The sequence below is a fragment of the Coptis chinensis genome, chromosome 3 (assembly GCF_015680905.1).
Source record: "Coptis chinensis isolate HL-2020 chromosome 3, ASM1568090v1, whole genome shotgun sequence".
Classification (NCBI taxonomy): Eukaryota; Viridiplantae; Streptophyta; class Magnoliopsida; order Ranunculales; family Ranunculaceae; genus Coptis; species Coptis chinensis.
In genome coordinates this window covers 64,258,551-64,278,683 of record NC_141458.1, presented here as the reverse complement: position 1 = coordinate 64,278,683, position 20,133 = coordinate 64,258,551, and the positions used below count along the sequence as shown (strand labels likewise).

Here is a 20,133-nt window from a genome sequence, read left to right as displayed (position 1 = left end):
TCAAACTCCTTCTCTTCTCTTATCACATTTGTAAGGTAGAACTAAAACGCTCCTTTACAGTAGCATTTTAAACTAATGCATGGTGATCGAAGGCATGTTATAACAATAACATATGCATGTAATATAATCACTCAATTGTTATTAGCTTGTGCACAATAAGAAGCCATATAATAGAATATATTATCAGACTATAAAACACACAAATCTACCATAGATTTCGGACCGGACCATTATCAGATCGGACAATAGTATGTCTAGACCTGGCTCAATAATCTTATCGGACTAAATGTAAAGTCTAAGTCCTTGTCTTATCGGTTCGGATTCAATCGGGTTTGTCCCTGCCCATTAACAACCCTATCTTGGGCTACTCCTGCTCGAGCATGCTTAACTATGGAGTTCTCACCAACCCTACAACCAAACAATCTGGAAAAGACGTTGACGTTAGGATTTGGAGGATCAATTACTCATAGCCAGGATCTTTGGATAACCACCTAATCAAAGTGGGATCACACCATTGCCGCAACGGTCAACCATACTTGGTTTCGTGATATCTTGTCAATTCCTTAGATATCATTGAAACCGTGACATGCCGCAATATCTCGTGACATGCCGCAACCCCACCCCTCTTATCTGCCTGTTTCTACTTTCTAAAACCCCATTTTATCTCCTCGTCCCTACTGCAAGCCCTAGAAGCTTAAACGGGTAATTTTTTTACTTCCATTTTTACTTTCTCTTTTCCATCTCTCATGTTTAATACTTGAATTAGTCTGTTGTTTCAGTTTCATTGTATCACTTGGATTGTGGATTTGTGGTTGAACTGTACTACTTGGCGTTGGTATTGTAATCATATGGTTATGGTCGTGTAGTGTAAGTTGTTCTGTACCCATCATGCTCGTCAGGACATTTGACCAATAGGTATATCTATGATTTGCAGTTTTCTTCACTTCATTGATTAGATAAAGTCTAGCAGCAACTTCAATCCCCTGCTTCCTCCCTGCACTTTGTATACTAGAATATTTGGCAGCGAATATTATATTGGTTTTATTAAGAACCGATACAAAGGAATTTTTGTAACCGACATGAAATATCTTTTTTTTAGTAGTGTAAGTTTTTGTAAACAAGTATGTTGGGAACTTTGGATTAGTTTGTGAGGAACCAAGATGTCTTGTTGATTAGAGGCCACAAACATTTCTTCTATTCAGTTTTGTAATTTATGTTGATTATAGTTTTACCTGTCTAATATAAATGCATGTTGATCCTCATTTTAGTCTAGTAGTCATCTTCAGTTGTACCATGTGAAGTATACCAGTAGTTTGTTTGTTTTTTGGTTTGCTTGCTGAGACATGTTTCCCTTTTTCATATATATAAAAGTTGTAATATACATGTCATATATTTGAACGAAACGTGTGAACATCAGTTGACATGAATAATTTTAGAAGCTACATCTCACTTTCTGCTCTAATACAATCTTGATCCACTTTCATTCTTTGATTACTATAAATGGATAAGAGTTACATGCATTTTCCGAATAGGTTTTGGTCAGACTATAGAAAAGGAATTAGAGGTTTGGTTGAGATTGCTCGTGGTCATACAGACATCAATCTAACAATCTGTGATACTAGAAATCTAAGATATTTTTGGCAGAATATATGTCCCTGACTTCTATAAGCCACACATAATGCTATTCTGATCCTCTGTAAATATGGCTTCCATCTCCCGTCGGAATATTCTTTCTGTCCTGACATAAAAGCTGTGAATCTTTGCGAATCTATTTCCTAGAAATTTCTTATCAAACGTTAGGTCATTCTTGCACTCAAAACCGATGAGGACAAAATTCTGCAGGATTTACATTTTAGTTTCATGTAAGGTCAATGTGAGAGGAACTTCTAACCACATACATATGTGTTTTGTTGTTGTGTAGCTTAGAAGTACTCTCGTCTGTGGCTAGTCCTGTTCTATTTCTGTTGCTTTACCATGTTAATAATTTCCGTTATAGTTAACTTTCTCCAGTCAACTGCTATTTCAATTTTTTTTTTCTGTTAATGATGAAATGTTTTAATGATGTTCATATATTAAGATATGCTATTTTGTACACGTACATTCTTTTTTTTTTCTTGCTGAAAATAACATATAGGGATCTCATTAAATGGTAAAAGTGTAGTACCATGTTTTAGAAACTGAAAAATTGTAAGATGGAAAATAGCATCTGTGGTTTAATACAAGTGCACGAGCATGTTAAAGTATCTTAGGTTTCTAGTATCACAGATCACGTGATTTCATATGAGAGCCGAGATTCGACAGGTAATTTATGGAATTAGTGTTGACTGGTTTTGTTTGTGTAATCACTAAAGGAGATAATCTAGTTGGATTAGGTATTAGAGAGGGAGCATTTGTTATGATTTATTTGTAAATCTCCATCTATTTACCAACGCAGAAATGTTGTGGAAAGTTTGTTTACTACTTAGTATTGAAACATGCTTAAGTTTGTTAGTTGTAGATATTCGAATATTCGTAATCAGTACACTGGCCATATTCCTAGTTCTTGAGCACATTTCAGGCACATACTGCCCGGAGATCATTTGAAGTACTTGCCTCAATAATTTTATACACCAACATGACATTACAAGTAATGCGTCTGTTTTGTAATCTATGGAAGTTAACCTTTCAATGTATGCGACATTGGCAGATATGTCAGTGACAATTGCAGCTCCTAGTTTTAGCACCTCTATTCACCTGCCAACGTTTCCTGGAATAAAGACAGCAGGCAGAAGCAAAGGCAGATATGCAAAGTCCAACTTAATTTGCAGTCGGTGGGAAAAGCCAATGGAGGAGCTTTATAGCGTGAAGGTGGAGCGCAAGGTGTCTGCAAAGAGGCTGGAGGAACTAGGAGCATCGCATTGGTCGATGTGGAAAACAGGAAAGTGCCAGTTGTCGTGGGACTGGCAAGTAGACCAGCTGGTTTACATTGTAGAGGGGGAAGTGAGGGTTGTACCTGAGGGAAGTGAGCGATTTATGAGCTTTGTAGCAGGCGATCTTGTCCGCTATCCTAAATGGTTTGAGGCTGATCTCTTCTTCAACGCTCCTTACCAAGAGCTGTATAGTTTTCGTGCATATGGTGATGACTAGTACTCTCTACTTTCATGGAATGTATTCACTTAATATTTGAAGCTGTATAACTGTATAAGTATCTTCCATAAATATTTGCTAGCTCTGACCATAGAATGAATGGAATATTTCTTTTCTCTCTCCGAGTGAGGGATTTGCACAGCGTTACAAAGATGTGCAGAGGAGAAAAAAGGAAAAAGTTGTAGGAGAGTCAAATTTACGCAAGTTTTTTAACACCCATTGGAAACGAGACAGTGGATTTTCTCTAAGCCATGCTAGTTAAGTTGCCGATATCTCGGTGCAAATTATACATAGCTAAGCAATTTCGGTAATTCCAAAACTCTTTATTCCAATGGAAACATAGCCAGATGTCACAACTAGTTTGCTACTAGAAGAAGAAAACAGACCACGTCACAAAATCCAAGTCTTTCCATAAACTTTGCAACAGAAAACAGCTGACCCCTACATAAGACAAAAAATTTCATCATCAACAAACTCAAACTCTCACTTCCAACTCTTCTCTTCTCTTTCATGCAACGACCATGAAGAAAGAACCATCACACTTTCGTTACAGAAAACCACCACCTTCATCATCTTCATCTTCATTACAACCCAAGAAAGTGAAGCTTTGTTGCAGTTACACTGGCACGTTTCAACCAAAACCGCTTTCTGGAAAGCTACGTTACATTGGTGGAGAAACTCGTATAGTTTCCATAGACAGAAATATTAGTTTCATGCAACTTGTGTATAGAATATCACAACTTTGTCCAACCATATTAACAACTTGTTTTTGCATCAAATACCAACTTCCTGAATCTAATAATGAGGATGATACTCCATTGGTTTCTATTACAACGGATGAAGATGTTAAGTGTATGATTGAGGAGTATGATCATGGGAACCATGCAACTAGGCTTTGGGTATTTGTCTGTACTAAAGCTACTAGTGCGGCTAATGCTGATGACGATAAAAATTGGTATGTTAGACCTCTTCAAGATTCTTGTTATATGAATATTTGTGATTTGGGTATGGGGAATTCTTGTTTAGAATCCAAGATTGCAAATGCCCATATTGTTGGAATTCCAAATTGTGAAGATTTACAGAGAAAAGTTGTGTTTAAAAATCAAGAATTGGTGAACAATGCTGTTAGGTATGGAAAGTTTCATGATTTAATTTCGTTAGAAGCTATAGAGGCCAAAACAATGTTTATTAATGAGTATGGGATTAAAAATTCGTGTAGCCCTCTTAAGGAATCGTCCTATATACCGCAAATTCAGACAAGTGAGGTTGAAAGCTATGGGTTTGAAGCTTCAGAACTTAGACGTATGTATACTAGTGACAATGTAGCTCAGAATTCTTATAGCCCATTTGAGGAATCAGCCAATTTGTCGCACATGAAGACGTCTCGGATGAATGGGGATTGGAGTTTAGTCAATTTGTATGGGCAGAACATGTCAGATTATAATGCCCCAATTAGCCATTTTCCGGAAAGTCAAGGCGGTGTAGTTCCGTTTAACAATGGTGGAGAATTAGGTGTTGGAGCAAATTTTCCTGTGAGATTAACGAATGAGATAGTGAAGGAAGGTTTAGTTCATTATGAGGATGGAGGCAATGCTGGGATTTCTAATCAGTCGCTTGCGGCAATGCAGTTAGCTAACAAGGTAAATAATATTAGTGTAGGATCCATGTCCAGGGGCTCAAATGTTAATCCGGGTTGGAGGAACACTGAGGGAGTACACACAGGACACTCAAACAATATCAGTTTGATGTATTCAACTGCCCTTTGTGATTCAGTTCAGAGGTCTCCTGATTTTGATTCTTGTGTCAGTAAATTGGCTGGAAGGGTATCTCCAATGAAACCTGCTGTTTGTGGCAACAGAGCATTGAGCAATCTCCACTTAAGGCTTCGAAACCATCGCACTGTGGGCACTGAATAGCCGCCCTGAGATTAGAAATCATCGGAATAGCCGCCCTGAGATTGGGAGCTATCATAGCATTGGAATTGATGGGAAGACATGTTCTGCGAAAAGCTACCATGGGCTCAGGCCAAGCTCAAACATTTTTAAACAAGGGCAGGCTAATAGATCAAATTACACGTGTTTACGGAAGGTAAGGTCCTTTGTCCAGGATAATGCATGGGAAGGGATGTTCAATATGGTAGAGTCTAGCAATCTGACTCGACACTCCATCAATCTCAATAATGTTAATGGAGCTTTGCCCAAGCGGAGTGAGCACCAAACTGGTGGAAGACGTGCCTCTGATGTTCTGAGCAGGCAGAGTGACCATTTACATGCAGACTATAAGAACTCAAGTCCTCACATTAATCACTTGAGGTATCAAAGCACAGCTTACACCTCTCCATTGCCTTGTAATTTTGTTGAAAACCAACCAGTTGGTTTCAGGGCACCAAGTACTCAAGAAGATCTATCGAATTTTGAAAATCATGCAGATTGCGGGGAAGTGGTTGTTACAAAACGTGTCCGTGGAGCACATGATGCTAGCTGCTATGTTCCTGTAAATGGTCGATCAATTTCTATTGATTTGAACAGAGACCTAATATTTTTTACCACTAATAAGAGTGTTGAGATCCCTGGTTTGTACAATGGAGCATGCTACAACATATACAATAAAGTTCAGTTTGCTCAGAAGGTGCTTTTAGATACCAAGGGAGCTGCAAAATCATCAAGCCATGATCAGAAGGGTGCTGGTACTGAATGTGGTGTAGTCTCATCATTAGTGGATTTTTCGTTGTATAAACTGTCACTGTCTTCATCGAAAGGAGCAAGGTCCTCAATATCTTCTCTTGCTAGTAATGGCATTTATGAATCATCTCCGGTGTGTGAAGTAGGTCCCCGACCAAATCCATTGGACTTCATGGATGAAGGATGCTTCAGCTCAGGTCCACTAGTGGAAAATGCAAGTGGAGGCACTTCTAAATTTCCAGATGAGAATGCAGTGGTCTTGAAGAAAAATTTGTCACAGTTTAAGGACAGCAACCAAGCAGCTCCATCCAGTTTAGCAATGGATGAAAGGGTACCTACAAACAAACTTCATTGTATTTTATTGAATAGCGTCAATAGTGTTATTTTTTAAGTTTTAACTAACTATACATTTTTTTTAGGGTGAGACTAATGGATCTTGTACTTCTCCAAACGTAACCGCTGGAATCTCTAGTGAACTTGTGGGGTTTTATACTCATTTAACAACTCGAGAGTTGCAGGTATTCTCTCATCCCTAATTTTTTTTTTGGTAAGAAGTGTACTCTTCACTTAGTTAACATGAACCCTCTATTCTAAGCATGTGCCATCTTGGACTCGCTGAGCTACTGATCAGGACTGTCAGAGATACTATTGCCATTTACCCGGGCCCATTTGGCACCCAGTTTAAAAGGAACATTTACCATGATTATAAGGGAGAGCGTGTTCAAAACTTTTTGCTCGCATTGGAAATTGAAATAAATACCCGTTATATCTAGTTAATTCATCACTATATTCTTTCTTTCTTTTTCTTTTTACTAAAATGATATTCCGTGCAGACTATAAAGCATTCTGATCTTGAAGATATACGAGAGATTGGTTCGGGAACTTATGGAACTGTTTTCTATGGAAAGTGGAAGGGATCTGATGTTGCCATCAAAAGGATAAAGCCAACATGCTTCTCCGGGAGCGAATTGGAGAAAGATCGATTGGTAATTTAAAAGTTTTTATCTATATTTTGGTAAAAGTGATTCTGATTGTTCTCTCCATTAGTTTACTTCTATCTTAGTCATGTATGTGTGGATCATGTTTTGAAGAATGCCTTCGAAATAGTAGAGAAACATGAGTTAGTTGTGATACTTGTAAAGGTGTGATATGGTTTTCCCTTACAAACAGTCTCTGGGGGACTGGAATAGACTATTGGATGAGACCGAGTTCGACTTGAGAGCGAACTGCCTACGTATCTTACTCTCGGTTGTATGGGGGAGAGTAGAATCAGGTCTGGCGTAGTTCATAGGGGAGGTATTTATAGATATCGAGAGTGTATCCTTGCCCACCACGTATAAAGGGTGTCCCAAACGAGGGGTGGAGATCAGGGTAACATGTGAGAACTGTCCTCATAGGTTTGCTGTAATGATGTGGAGTGTCAGTCTGTATAAGTAGCTTGCGGCCGTGACCAGTGGCTGACGGCAGAGATATGTGCAAGTACACCTTTGGTAATGATCGCATATGGATAAGAGATGATGTCATAAGTCGAGGCGTTCTGCGTGAGATCGTCTGTTTGACCTGCGTTATCCTGGAGCGAGCTGAAGTAGACCACCTATATGAGGCGAGCTGCTTATGAAGCAAGCTTAGAGGACGTTGACATGAGGTCGGTGTGGTACTTCTGTTTATGCTGGACACGTGTCTAATATTCATTAGATGTGAATATTACTCCCTCACACAACCCCTTCTCAATAGGTCGCTTTATACGGAGAAGTGATCTGCTGAGCAAGAATGGTGCCACGTGTTTAGCATATGTGAGGAGGCGAACAAATGTGAATAGAAATATTCACCGTGCTGGAGAGATCATTCCGTATTATATAGCAAACTGGTGGTGGATTAAAGTAAACACGTGATTGGCACGTGTTTGGCATAACTTTTGAGAGTGCGCGCGAGAGTTAAGTAGCCTTGGAGCTACAGAAAGCATATGGTGCTGGAGAAGAGAGTTTTTTAGTTCGAATAAATGGTTGGCTCGTAGAGAGCATTTTGCACTGAGTTGAGCGTAGGTCGAGGGACCCTTAGAGAGCTCGAGTGTTCGTTCTAGCGTATGTAAGTGTGTTGCTTCAGTAGGTCAAGGGACCTTGTAGTGCTTATGGAAGCATTTTGCTCGCGGAGAGCGTAGGTCAAGGGACCTTGTAGCGCTTGTGGAAGCGTTCTGCTCGGAGAGCGTTCTCACTGAGTTGACCCTAGAGATGTGGGTTCTCAACTAGCGAGAATTGGAGAGGATATGAGCCTATAAGCTCCTGAGAGCGTTCTTCTCGCGGAGAGCTTATGTAGCCCCCGAAGGCTTTTCGCCACCGAGCGCTTTGCCGGGAGGAGTGATGTAGCCCCCGAGGGCGCGAGGGCGGAGCTTTTAGGAGGGTCTTTGCTTTCGGCTATGCGAGAGCGATGTAGCCCCCGAGGGTATGCCACCGGGGCGTCTTTGCTCGCTGCGAGCTTTGCTTTCATGTAGCCCCCGCCAGGGCGTCTTTGCCACCGAGGGCTTTTTCGCTGAGAGCGTATGTAGCCCCCCGAAATGTCTTTGCGCCACCGCCGGGCGCTTTGCTCGCGGAGAGCGTATGTAGCCCCTGAGGGCGTCTTTCTGCTGCCGCTTTGCTGAGCGCTTTATTCGAGCGGAGAGCGTATAGGCGTTTGCTCCCCTTGTCGCTAGAGCCGCTTTGCTTTCGCTGGGAGAGCTTATATAGCCCCCGAGGCGTCTTTTCCACGGGAGCGCTTTGCTCGCGGAGAGCGTATATAGCCCCTGAGGGCGTGCTGCTCCCTGGGAGCGCTTTGCTCGCGGAGAGCGTATGTAGCCCCTGAGGGCGCTTTCGCCACGGGCGCTTTCCGCTGGAGAGAGTATGTAGCCCCGAGGGCGCTAAGCTAGGGCGCTTTTCGGAAGAGTATGATGTAGCCCCCGAGGGCGCAGTCGTCTTTGAGCCGCTTACAGCGGAGAGTTGATCCTAGGAGTATAGGTCCTCAACTAGCGAGACTCGGAGAGGCTATGAGCCTGTAAGCTCTTGGGAGCTTTCTGTGCTTGAGCACGTTTGAACTCCTGAGAGTGTTTTGTTATGTAGAGAACGAGCTGTGAGTGGTTTCCTCATGCTAAACTGCTGTAGAAGATGAAGCGACCTCAGCGGAGCTGGTCTCAGGTGATTGTTTCTCGACCGGAGGGATGGAGATCTTGGCAACAGGAGTTGGTGCGACCTCCGGGGTCTTGACAACGAGAGAAAGTGGTGACGCTTATGTAGCGTTTGAGCTCGAATGAGCGTTATATTCAGCTGGGTGTTGTGACCCGAGTGAGTCCGTGGGCATCCTGCTTTGGAGATCGTCGTCAATAGCTAGCCTTGAATTGGCGTGACTATAGTTAGCCCCAGTTTTGGAGCTTCATTAACCTGTAAAAATAAAAATGCGAGCTAGCACCAAAGAATTAGTACGAACTAACAGTAGTAATTTTGGAGATGCATGGATCATAATAACTGAATTGAGCCTATTGAGATGATAATGACTAGCCCCAGTTCGAAAATGGCTGTGGCTAGCCCCTCGTGTGCATTGGAGCTTGATTGACCTGCACTAGATCGAATTTTCTTGCTTGAGCTTCGAGGCTTTCCATGCTTCGTGGGCTTGAGAACCGTTGGTTTTTGAGTTTTTGAGTTTTTGAGTTGTGTGAAAATGGTTTCTCAAGTAATCGAGACCACAGACGGCGCCAATGTAAAGGTGTGATATGGTTTTCCCTTACAAATAGTCTCTGGGGGACTGGAATAGACTATTGGATGAGACCGAGTTCGACTTGAGAGCGAACTGCCTACATATCTTACTCTCGGTTGTAGAATGGGGGCGAGTTCATGGGGGAGGTATTTATAGATATCGAGTCTGCCCACCACGTATAAAGGGTGTCCCAAACGAGGGGTGGAGATCAGGGTAACATGTGAGAACTGTCCTCATAGGTTTGCTGTAATGATGTGGAGTGTCAGTCTGTATAAGTAGCTTGCGGCCGTGACCAGTGGCTGACGGCAGAGATATGTGCAAGTACACCTTTGGTAATGACCGCATATGGATAAGAGATGATGTCATAAGTCGAGGCGTTCTGCGTGAGATCGTCTGTTTGACCTGCGTTATCCTGGAGCGAGCTGAAGTAGACCACCTATATGAGGCGAGCTGCTTATGAAGCAAGCTTTGAGGACGTTGACATGAGGTCGGTGTGGTACTTCTATTTATGCTGGACACGTGTCTAATATTCATTAGATGTGACTATTACTCCCTCACAATACTCCTTGGTTATGGTTACCCAGCGGCTATTATGACAGTATAATGCTATTTGGCTTAATATTATTCTATGTTACATTGACACAGATAGGTGTGTCCATATCCAACACAGATACGAAGTGTCTGAGACGGCGAAATATAAAAATTGAGGTATATCACATACAATGTGTCCGATATGTGTCCGATACAAAGGAAATTCGTATCCAATACAGATTATTTTTGAAATATGGCGTGTCCATGTTGCATAGGTATTATTAAAAAAAATCTTTTGATTAGGGGTAGGGGTGGTACGTCTACGTGCTCCCATTGTAACACGCATTATAGCTGTCAAACTGGCTGTCTCAAACCTAGGTTCAAACTTCAGATACTGGGGTCAAGTTGTCCACAAATTAATTTAGTTAAGTATTTACTCAAGCAAACTATATTCATGTGACATTTTATTTCTTAAACTCTTTTTGTTTGAACTAATTTAGTTGGTGGTGGGTATACCTCTTAGTAAATTTAAAATATCTACAGTACTGAGTCTCTTCATCTGTGTTGCCAAGATTGCGGATTTCTGGAAGGAAGCTCACATTCTAGGTCAGCTGCACCATCCAAATGTGGTGGCATTCTATGGAGTAGTTAAGGATGGACCAGTGACAAACTTGGCCACAGTAACAGAGTATATGGTGAATGGTTCTCTCAAACAAGTTCTACAGAGAAAAGATCGGTAAGTTCTCCTTGTTTTATATATATTGTTGCAGACAGCGCATCAGTTTTTGATAGGTGAATTAGTAATGTGCTGGCTATTGATAGCAGCCCCACAGATTTTACCAATGTAGTGCCCTTCTATTGACACCCAGCTATCCTTTTCCCACAATATTTTCTATAAATTATTTGTTTACTCGAGAGGGTATTCTGTGCATAACTTATTGTACACCCCAAACGTTAGAATTTAAAGCATACATACTGCTTTGGCAAACTGGGATTTTGTAGAATTACACAACTAATTGAAGAGACAAAACACCATAATTTATAGTGGTTCGGTGCCAATGCGGCAACCTACATCCACGGGAGAAGAAAGGTTTATTTACTTGATTAATTTCTTAAGGTTCCATTACAGAGATATATATAGGCACAACACAAGTGCACAAAATCGTGTATATTCTAAGAATGGAGTATTCCCTTGTTTAGAAACACTGAAGTCGGTCGAACATGTCATGAACCGACAGAGCGTGCACGCGCCTTCATCATGTGCAACTGAAGCGCACACGCGCTGTCTCTTTCTTCTCCCACACTCCCCCTCAAGTTGGTGTGAAGATATCCAGCGAACCCAACTTGGAGAGTATATCATGGAACTTGGAAGTTGGAAGTCCCTTGGTAAAATGTGTCGCAAGCTCACCGGTCACTTCAACAAAGGAGGTAGTGACAATGTTAGACTGCACTTTTCACGCACAAAATGACAGTCAACTTCAATATGCTTAGTTCTCTCATGAAACACCGGATTTGCAACAATGTCCATAGCAGCTTGATTATCACAGTAAAGTGTAGTTGGCAAATGCAAACCAAAACATAAATCCTTCATAAGAGCACGAAACCATATGATTTCACTAGTGATGGAAGCCATAGCTTGTACTCAGCTTCAGCACTATAACTAGCCACTACATTCTGTTTCTTGCTCTTCCAAGTGACCAAATTATCTCCCACAAATGTACAATAACCAGAAGTAGACCGCCGATCAACTAGACATCCTGCCCAATCAGCATCTGTATAAGCAGTAATAGATGTATATCTATTTTTCCGCATCCAAATACTTCTGCCTGGCGACCCTTTCAGATACTGCAGTATTCTGGAAACTGCATTCATTTGTGGAGTCCTTGGAGCATGCATAAAACGACTAACCAAGCTTATTACATAAGAAATATCTGGTCGGGTAATAGTTAAATATATTAGTTTACTAACTAATCGCTGATACTGACCAATGTTAGTAAGAAGATCACCGGTGTTGTCCAACTTGGCTCCACTGTCAGTTGGAGAATTAGATGGTTTTACCCCCAGCTTTCCTGCTTCACTCAAAAGATCCAACACATACTTTCTTTGATTTAGAAATATACCGCTTTTTGAATAAGCAATTTCGATCCCAAGAAAGTACTTCATAATACCCAGATCCTTGATGGCAAATTTCTTATACAATAACTCCTTGAGCTTAGAGATTTCAATATGGTCATTACCTGTGATAACTATGTCATCAACATAAATAAGAACAACTACCAAGCCTGACCTACTAGACTTAACAAATAAGGAAGGATCATCATCACTCCGCTTAAGACTGGTCATAGCTAGAATAGAACTGAGCTTGGCATACCACGCTCATGGAGATTTAAGTCCACATATAGCCTTTTTTAACTTGCATACTAATCCAACTTTAGTCTCCTTTGGATGTCCAGGTGGGATGCTCATATACATTTCTTTTTTAAGATCGCCGTGTAAGAATGCATTTTTAACATCCATCTGAAATAATTTCCAGTCTTGATTCACAGCTAGAGATACAAGAACTCTAAACGTGTTCATCTTTGCAACTGGTGCAAAAGTCTCCTTGTAGTCCTGGCCATATGTTTGGGTGAATCCCCTTGCAACGAGTCGTGCTTTAGACCTCTCTAAGGAACCATCATTGTTGAACTTGTTTCTGAACACCCAACGACAATCAACTGTTTTCTTTCTATAAGGTAGCATAACAATCTCCCAAGTTTTATTCTCGTCTAGAGCAAGAAGTTCTTCTTGCATCGCCTTTTTCCATACTGGACGAGAGTTAGCTTCTCTAAAGTTCTTGGGTTCTTGCACATCATCGACAGTACTCAAGAAAACATAAGAAAGCATGATGAGATGAAGTGATATTGGCATACGTTATATACTCCTGTATAGGATATGAAACGTCATGCAAAGAATAAAAATTCCTGTGAATCACTGGGGGATACAGTTCTCTATCGGATTTATAGTAATCCTTGAGAGTTAATAGAGGTCGTCTCTCTCGTTCTGATTGTCGAGAAACTGGAGGAGCTGGAGGTGCACTAGAGCGCGCCCGCGCCTCTAATAGCTCATCCTGGGAGCGGGGCACTGAAGTTACTGGATCATCATGAGCACCAGAGCGCGCCCGCGCTTCAATTAGCTCATTCTGGGAGTGCGCCCGCACTGAAGTTACTGGAACGTCATAAGCACTAGAGCGCGCCCACACATCTATTAGCTCAGTCACTAAGCGCGCCCGCGCCCTGTCTTCAGTAGAACCCAAAACTTCAGTGGGTTTAATAACTTCTGCGACAGGAACTATATCTTCACCAACTGCTAGAATAGGAACTATATCTTCACCAATTGCTGGGAGAGGTGCCAAATCTGCCAAACATTCCCCCTGGGACCGATTCCTAGGCATAGCTGGATTTTGAAAGAAAGCTTCAGATTCCACAAATCGAACATCACGAGAGACAACCAGTTTTCTTGTTGCCGGATTGTAATATATGTAGCCTTTCTGAGTGGTAGAATAATCAACAAAAACACATCGAGTAGCTCGTGCATCGAATTTATCTCGATGAAGAGCTTGCCGATGCACATAACAAACACACCCAAAAACTCACAGATGAGAGAGATCCAGCGGCCTAGATTTGAGCACTTCCAATGGGGATTTAAAACCAAAAACCCGACTGGGAAGACGATTAATCAAATAAGCAGCAGTTAAGACGCCATGAGACTAGTATTGCTTAGGAACATTCATGCCCAACATAAGAGCACAAGTGGTCTCCAAAAGGTGTCTGTTTTTTCTTTCAGCCATGCCATTCTGCTGAGGTGTGCCAACACAACTAGTTTGATGAATTATCCCATGATTACGAAGGTAATCAGGTAACAGGCCGGCCTTTGCAAAACTCAGTACCATTGTCAGATCTAAATATCTTGATTTTTGCACCAAACTGATTAGTAACCATAGTATGAAAATCTTTGAAAACATTAACAACTTCAGTTTTCGATTTCAACAAATAGAACCATGTAGTACGAGATTTATCATCAATAAACAACACAAAATACTTATAGCCATCATAAGAATTAATGGGAGCAGGTCCCCATAAATCAGAGTGGATTAACTCAAACAAATTATTAGACATAGAATGCGAGATTGGAAAAGGGAAACGAGTTTGTTTAGAAAATTGACAAACATCATTAGAGTTTATAGAAACATGCGGAAACAAATTTGACAGGACATGACTAGATGGATACCCAAGTCTTTTATGCAAAATGCGACTCTTAAGTAACCCACTAGCTTGACACGCCCTTTTATTCGACTTTAACAAATAGAGCCCATTGGAATAAATTCCTTCACTAATCGTCCTCTTCGACTTTCGATCCTGAAAGACGACAAAGTTAGGAGAAAAAATGACATCACAATACAAAGAATTTGTAAGTTTGCCAACAGATAGAAGTTAGACAGGGAAAGAAGGAACAACTAGAGCGTCACTTTTGAGACTTTGATTAAAAAACTTCACTTGACCACTACCTAGAATGGGAATGGTGGATCCATTGGCTATGGAAATATTATGTTTGTCGATTTTGGACACAAAAGTATGGACAGAGGCAGGGCAATTAGCCATATGATCAGTAGCCCCTGAATCAATTATCCATGAGTTACTATTTTCTGGCACAGTAAAATAGACATGTAAATTACCTGATACGAGTTGAGACAGATTGACCTTTGCTAGATGGCATGGATTTAGTGAGTTGTTGGAGAATTTGACTCAACTGATGACTAATATCTGAGTTGGACATTGATGTCTCGGCTACTGCTACATGCTCTTTCTTGGACAGTTCCTTTTCTTTTTTCAGATGCGGATATAACTCCCAACAACAGTCCTTGGTGTGCCAGTTCTTTCCACAATGATCACAGTGAGACGGTTTCCATTTTCCCTTGCCTTTTTCAAATCCCTGTGACTTCTTTCGAAAATCGTTTTCTGCAAGTAATACAGTAGATTCAGAGATTGAGGACTTCACCTCAGAGTTCATGGTTTTCTTCCTTGTTTCCTCTCTCTGAATAGTTGCACAAACAGTAGCAAGTGTTGGAAGAGTGTTTTCCATTAGAATATTACTTTCTAGATTCTCATATTCTGGTTTAAGACTACGAAATACGATGAAGATTTTATCCTCTTTAGCCCGTTTCAAAAGAGTCTTAGCATCTGTGGTGTGTGGACGATATATGTTTAACTCATCCCACAATTTTTTCAAATTCCCAAGGTGTTATGTAAAAGTCTTCTCACCTTGTTGCAAAACACCGATTGCGAGTTGAAGTTCAAAAACACGGGCAGAATTATTCTGGTTTCCGTATAAATCTTCAATTGAATCCCACATCTCCTTTGCAGAATCAGAGAAAGTAAAAATTCCAGCAATAGTTGACTCCATAGAATTGAGTAACCAAGATCGAACAAGCTGATCATTGAAAACAAATTCTCAAATTCGGCATCATCAATAGTAGGGCACACCTTTGCACCATTAATGAACTCTAATTTCCTCTTGCCACCAAGAGATAGCGAAACAGCCCTAGACCAAGGTATATAGTTTGTTCCATTTAAGAGAATTGATGATAGCTTCCAGCCAGGATTAGAATCAGTCTCTGTTGTAACAGCAGACTTTGGGTTTGGTTTTGGATCTGACATAATGTATTGTGTTTATCTAGATTGATTTAGATGAGAGATTAAGTGCTCCGCTTTGATATCATATAGAATTAAACAACTAATTAAAGAGACAACACCAGAATTTATAGTGGTTCGGTGCCAATGCGGCAACCTATGTCCACGGGAGAAGAAAGGTTTATTTGCTTGATTAATTTCTTAGGGTTTCATTACAGAGATATATATAGGCACAACACAAGTGCACAAAATTGTGTATATTCTAAGAATGGAGTCTTCCCTTGTTTAGAAGCACTGAAGTCGGTTGAACTTGTCATGAACCGACGGACTCACTGTCTCTTTCTTCTCCCATTGGTTTATATGTTTCGAAGTAAATCAAAGAGTGTATTACATTTGTTGCTTCAAAATTTCTTCTCTAAACTTTTCTTCACCTTCTCCTCTTCTTTTCCTATTAGAAAATATGACGTCTTCTTATGGACAAGACACACTTCTTAATTATCTACATGTACATATTTTATAAGTGGAGAGGACTGTCAGGTTGTCTACTTCAAGTCCTTTTACGCCCATTGGGTTTGTCTAATATTTGATATTTCCAATTTACAGAACTATAGATCGGAGGAAGAGGATACTTATAGCAATGGATGCAGCCTTTGGTATGGAATATCTGCATGTAAAACACATTGTGCACTTCGATTTGAAGTCTCATAACTTCTTGGTGAATATGAGGGACCCCCAACGACCAGTGTGCAAGGTAAGCTACGGAAGGCAGCAATGATATTTTCATATAACGTGACCCATCATATTTCAAATTGTTTAGTATCTTTAGTTGAAATTTTTTCTTCAGATTGGAGATATGGGTTTGTCTAAGGTGAAGCAAAAAACCTTAATATCAGGTGGGGTTCGAGGAACATTATCATGGATGGCTCCAGAGCTTTTGACTTATGAAAAGAGCATGGTAACTGAAAAGGTATTAGTCATCCTGGAATGACAGTATATTTCTGATTTATTTATCTTCCTTATCTTGATGGAATTAAATGCATTGAACAGAATGATGACTATTTTCGTTTTGTAGGTTGACATTTACTCATTTGGGATAGTCATGTGGGAGCTTTTGACTGGGGAGGAACCTTATGCACTTTTGCGTCCAGAGGAAACAATAGGTAGGCTTCAATTTTTATCCTAGATGAGATTAAAATTTTCAATGCCTTTACCTCCTTAAATTCAGTTAGATATTAATTCATCTAATGACTGCGTTCGGATAAGCACCAATCTAAGGGGAGTAATAAAAGGAGTATAACTAAAGAAGAAAAGAGTATGAGATGCAACTTTGGGTTGACAAACCCTTAATTTCACCCACAAACCGGTTTATTTATTCTAAGGTTGTTGAAAATTGGGTTTATTTTTATTTTATATAATTTATTCATTTACTTATTTTTCGTGTTGAATTTGTTGAGGGTGAGGCAGAGTGGTAGACCACAGCCCCCTACCTCTTTCACATATAATCTTCGATACTCTTTTTTCTTCTGTATATCCCTTTACAAGTTATCCTAGTTTTTGGTCCATTGGGAGGCACAATGTACATATGTGTATTTCCTCATTTGACATAGTCATTGAAGCAAAATAATCTGCAGGGTAGTTACATTCCCTATATACTACATGTTCTTGATGGACCTCATCACTTCTTGATGGACATCACTATATATGTGCTAAACTAATATAATTTTTTTTCTTTATCCTTTAGTATTTTCAGTGCATTCTTGTTGAATCTATTGGAATGTGAATCTTTTTTTATTTGCATCTGCTTGGCCCCTTCTATACCCTGATACAACATTGATTTAACTCCACCAGAACCTGTGCATGCAAAATGAACTTCTCCATTAGGATCTTGAACTATACCCCCATACCAATTCTTTTGTCCTTCATCGAACCATCTGTCTCTAACTTATATAACCGACATCTGGTGCTGCATTGTAAGCCCTTACTTAGGAACTATATGTCAAACTGCTGAATCTGGCATGGTAGTGCATTTGATTTGCAAGCAGTTCCTTTCATCAAATTGTCAGTATCTAGTCCGATTATTTTGAATCATAACAAACTATTTCACAATTGTTTGGCATTGTGTTCGCATCCTTTAAATGCACTCAAGTGTATCAATATCTCCTTTTTGCGTGTGTGTGTGTGTGTTTTAAAACCTCTTTCGAGCCATTATGGATTGTCTTACCTATTTCTCTATGCAATGAAGACACATGGAACATTATGAAGACCTGGAAATAAAACTGATAGGTTGTGTCTATTAATAGATTAAATAGCGATGAAAGATAAAGTTTGACAAAATACAAAAGGCTTACTTGGAAAACAGGCATACCTCTAAAACCGTAGGATGAACTGTAGCAAACAATTATCCAAGTCTGAATTGTTAAGAAAACAATGAGTACAGTCTGATATTTAAGTAACCAGTCCTCCAAAAGTATGAACCCTGAGAAAAATTCCTCTACTATATATAAGGATTCCCATGTGCGGTGATTTGCATGCGTACTTCAATTGGAGCTATTATAGGTAAGGATCGGATCTCGTGATATATAGATGTTTCAGAGTTTAAATATGGGTTTGTCATTTTACTTTCTGATTGTGTGATCACCATTATCCAAGACATATCTGGAACTTGCTTGATTTGTTAGTGAATTTTCTCTATTTTCCAGTCGGAGTGATTAACAATTTTTTTTGGTGGTCTTCTTGCTGTCATGAAAGGTTTTTTTTTCCATGCCAGTTTGTTCGATCGTAGTCTTAGATAATACTCTTCAGCTCGCGTCTGCATTGGTTGTAATGATTAATCTTGTGGCAATATTTGTTTTCCTTAGAATTCATTGACAAGTTGTAAATATGAGAATGTATACAATATGCTGCCTTGGTTAATTTCTGAGCATTTTTTCCATCTAACAATTTGATTTTTCAGCTGGCATAATCAAGGGTGATTTGCGACCAGAGATTCCTAGTTAGTGTGATCCAGTGTGGAGATCATTAATGGAAAGGTGCTTGTCATCTGATCCAGGTTCAAGACCATCTTTCTCAATCATTGCTAAGGAACTACGTGCCATGGCAGCAGCTCTGAACACCAAGTGATCATTATAATCCAAAATGAAGTCTGTTATAAAATACATAGTATAATGAACATGCTGAGATGTTGATGCATGTGATGCAGATTGCCGTCCAGTTATGTTCTGAATGTTACTCAAATCGGGTTGGGGAATGCGGTAAATATGAGGTTTTTGTACAGTTGCTACAATCTTGCAAAGGAAGACTCTTAGAGCATTTGCAATGCAAGTGAATATAATCCCCCCATTATCACCGCCACCTCAACACTTATTCACCCTCTTTTCACCAAAACGGTGAAAAACAAGGTGAAGTTATGCAATGCAAAGGTGAATAAAATATCTCGGACGGGATGTTAGATTATGTCTGGAGGCTTTTTGATCCAGACGAAATGTAACATCCCGTCTGGTATTTTGTCTGAAGTTAAAAAAACCGAAAAAAAAACGAAAAAACACGCGAGACGGAATGAAACATTCCGTCTGAAGAAAAAATCGAAAAAAAACACACGAGACGGAATCCAACATCCCGTCCGAAGTTAACAAGTCAGCTACTATCTCGGTGGAAGGTTTCACCTTGAAATCAACTAGGGAAAATAGTCACCAGGTATTCACCACTGCATTGCACAACCATTTTTGCCAAAAACTGGTGACTATAGTTACAAACTCCTCATAATCCCCTGCATTGCAAATGCTCTTACTACATCTTTAGGTAAGATATTTTCCTAGCATCAAACACCAAATTTCTTCATCTTCAGGAGAGACACATGTTGATGAAAACACCAAAAAAACACCAAATCGGCCAAAATTTGGTTCCAGCTTTGGTGCTATATCAAATCTTTCTCGCAGTGTTTCCAAAACCGCTCAGGTTTTCTAACACCGCATGGACTTGGGCTTCTAAGTGTGCTTCTATGACGCGGTTTTGTGAAAACCTCGCGGTGTTTCCAACACCACGTGTTCTCAATGAAAAAATAGGCAAAAAACGACTATATTTTTCTTTCACTATAAATTAAAACACTCACACAATAGATTTTACACTCACTTTTTTTCTCTACTCTCTACTCTCTACTCTTAAAACCACAATAGCTAGTGAATAACCAAAAGCAAAATCTAGAGGGGCTTCATGGATACAAGAAGAAAATGTTGCTCTCACCAATAGTTGGCTACAAGTTAGTCAAGATGGTGTAGTAGGAAATGAGCAAAAGTCAAACGAATTTTGGAGTAGGATTCTAAATGCATTCCATGCAAATCAAGGAAGAGTAACCGAACGCAACTTGATGGGCATGAAACACCGTTGGACTCTCATTCAAGCTAATATCAACA

The 20,133-nt window shown here is 40.1% G+C and overlaps 2 protein-coding genes across 4 annotated transcripts; both read left to right on the top strand.

Moving 5' to 3' along the window:
• Positions 1-587: 587 nt before the first annotated feature.
• LOC147510396 (uncharacterized) lies at positions 588-3,244 on the top strand. 3 transcript variants are annotated; one of them, XM_086602384.1, is made up of 3 exons: positions 688-702; positions 780-915; positions 2,687-3,244. In XM_086602384.1, exon 3 carries the CDS (start codon positions 2,689-2,691, stop codon positions 3,124-3,126), a length of 438 nt encoding a protein of 145 aa, XP_086458510.1. In that variant the 5' UTR covers positions 688-702; positions 780-915; positions 2,687-2,688; the 3' UTR covers positions 3,127-3,244. The 3 variants fall into 3 exon arrangements, with proteins under 3 accessions (XP_086458509.1, XP_086458508.1, XP_086458510.1); XM_086602383.1 differs by lacking the exon at positions 780-915 and having other exon boundaries at positions 588-702; XM_086602382.1 differs by lacking the exon at positions 780-915 and having other exon boundaries at positions 647-702; positions 2,657-3,244.
• Positions 3,245-5,224: 1,980 nt separating this feature from the next.
• Positions 5,225-18,997, top strand: LOC147510395 (RAF-like serine/threonine-protein kinase 20). Its single transcript, XM_086599318.1, has 8 exons — positions 5,225-6,138; positions 6,227-6,325; positions 6,641-6,793; positions 10,631-10,794; positions 16,328-16,475; positions 16,569-16,691; positions 16,797-16,884; positions 18,678-18,997. The coding sequence occupies exons 1-8, from the start codon at positions 5,251-5,253 to the stop codon at positions 18,719-18,721; spliced, it is 1,707 nt and encodes a 568-aa protein (XP_086455444.1). The 5' UTR covers positions 5,225-5,250; the 3' UTR covers positions 18,722-18,997.
• Positions 18,998-20,133: the final 1,136 nt, after the last annotated feature.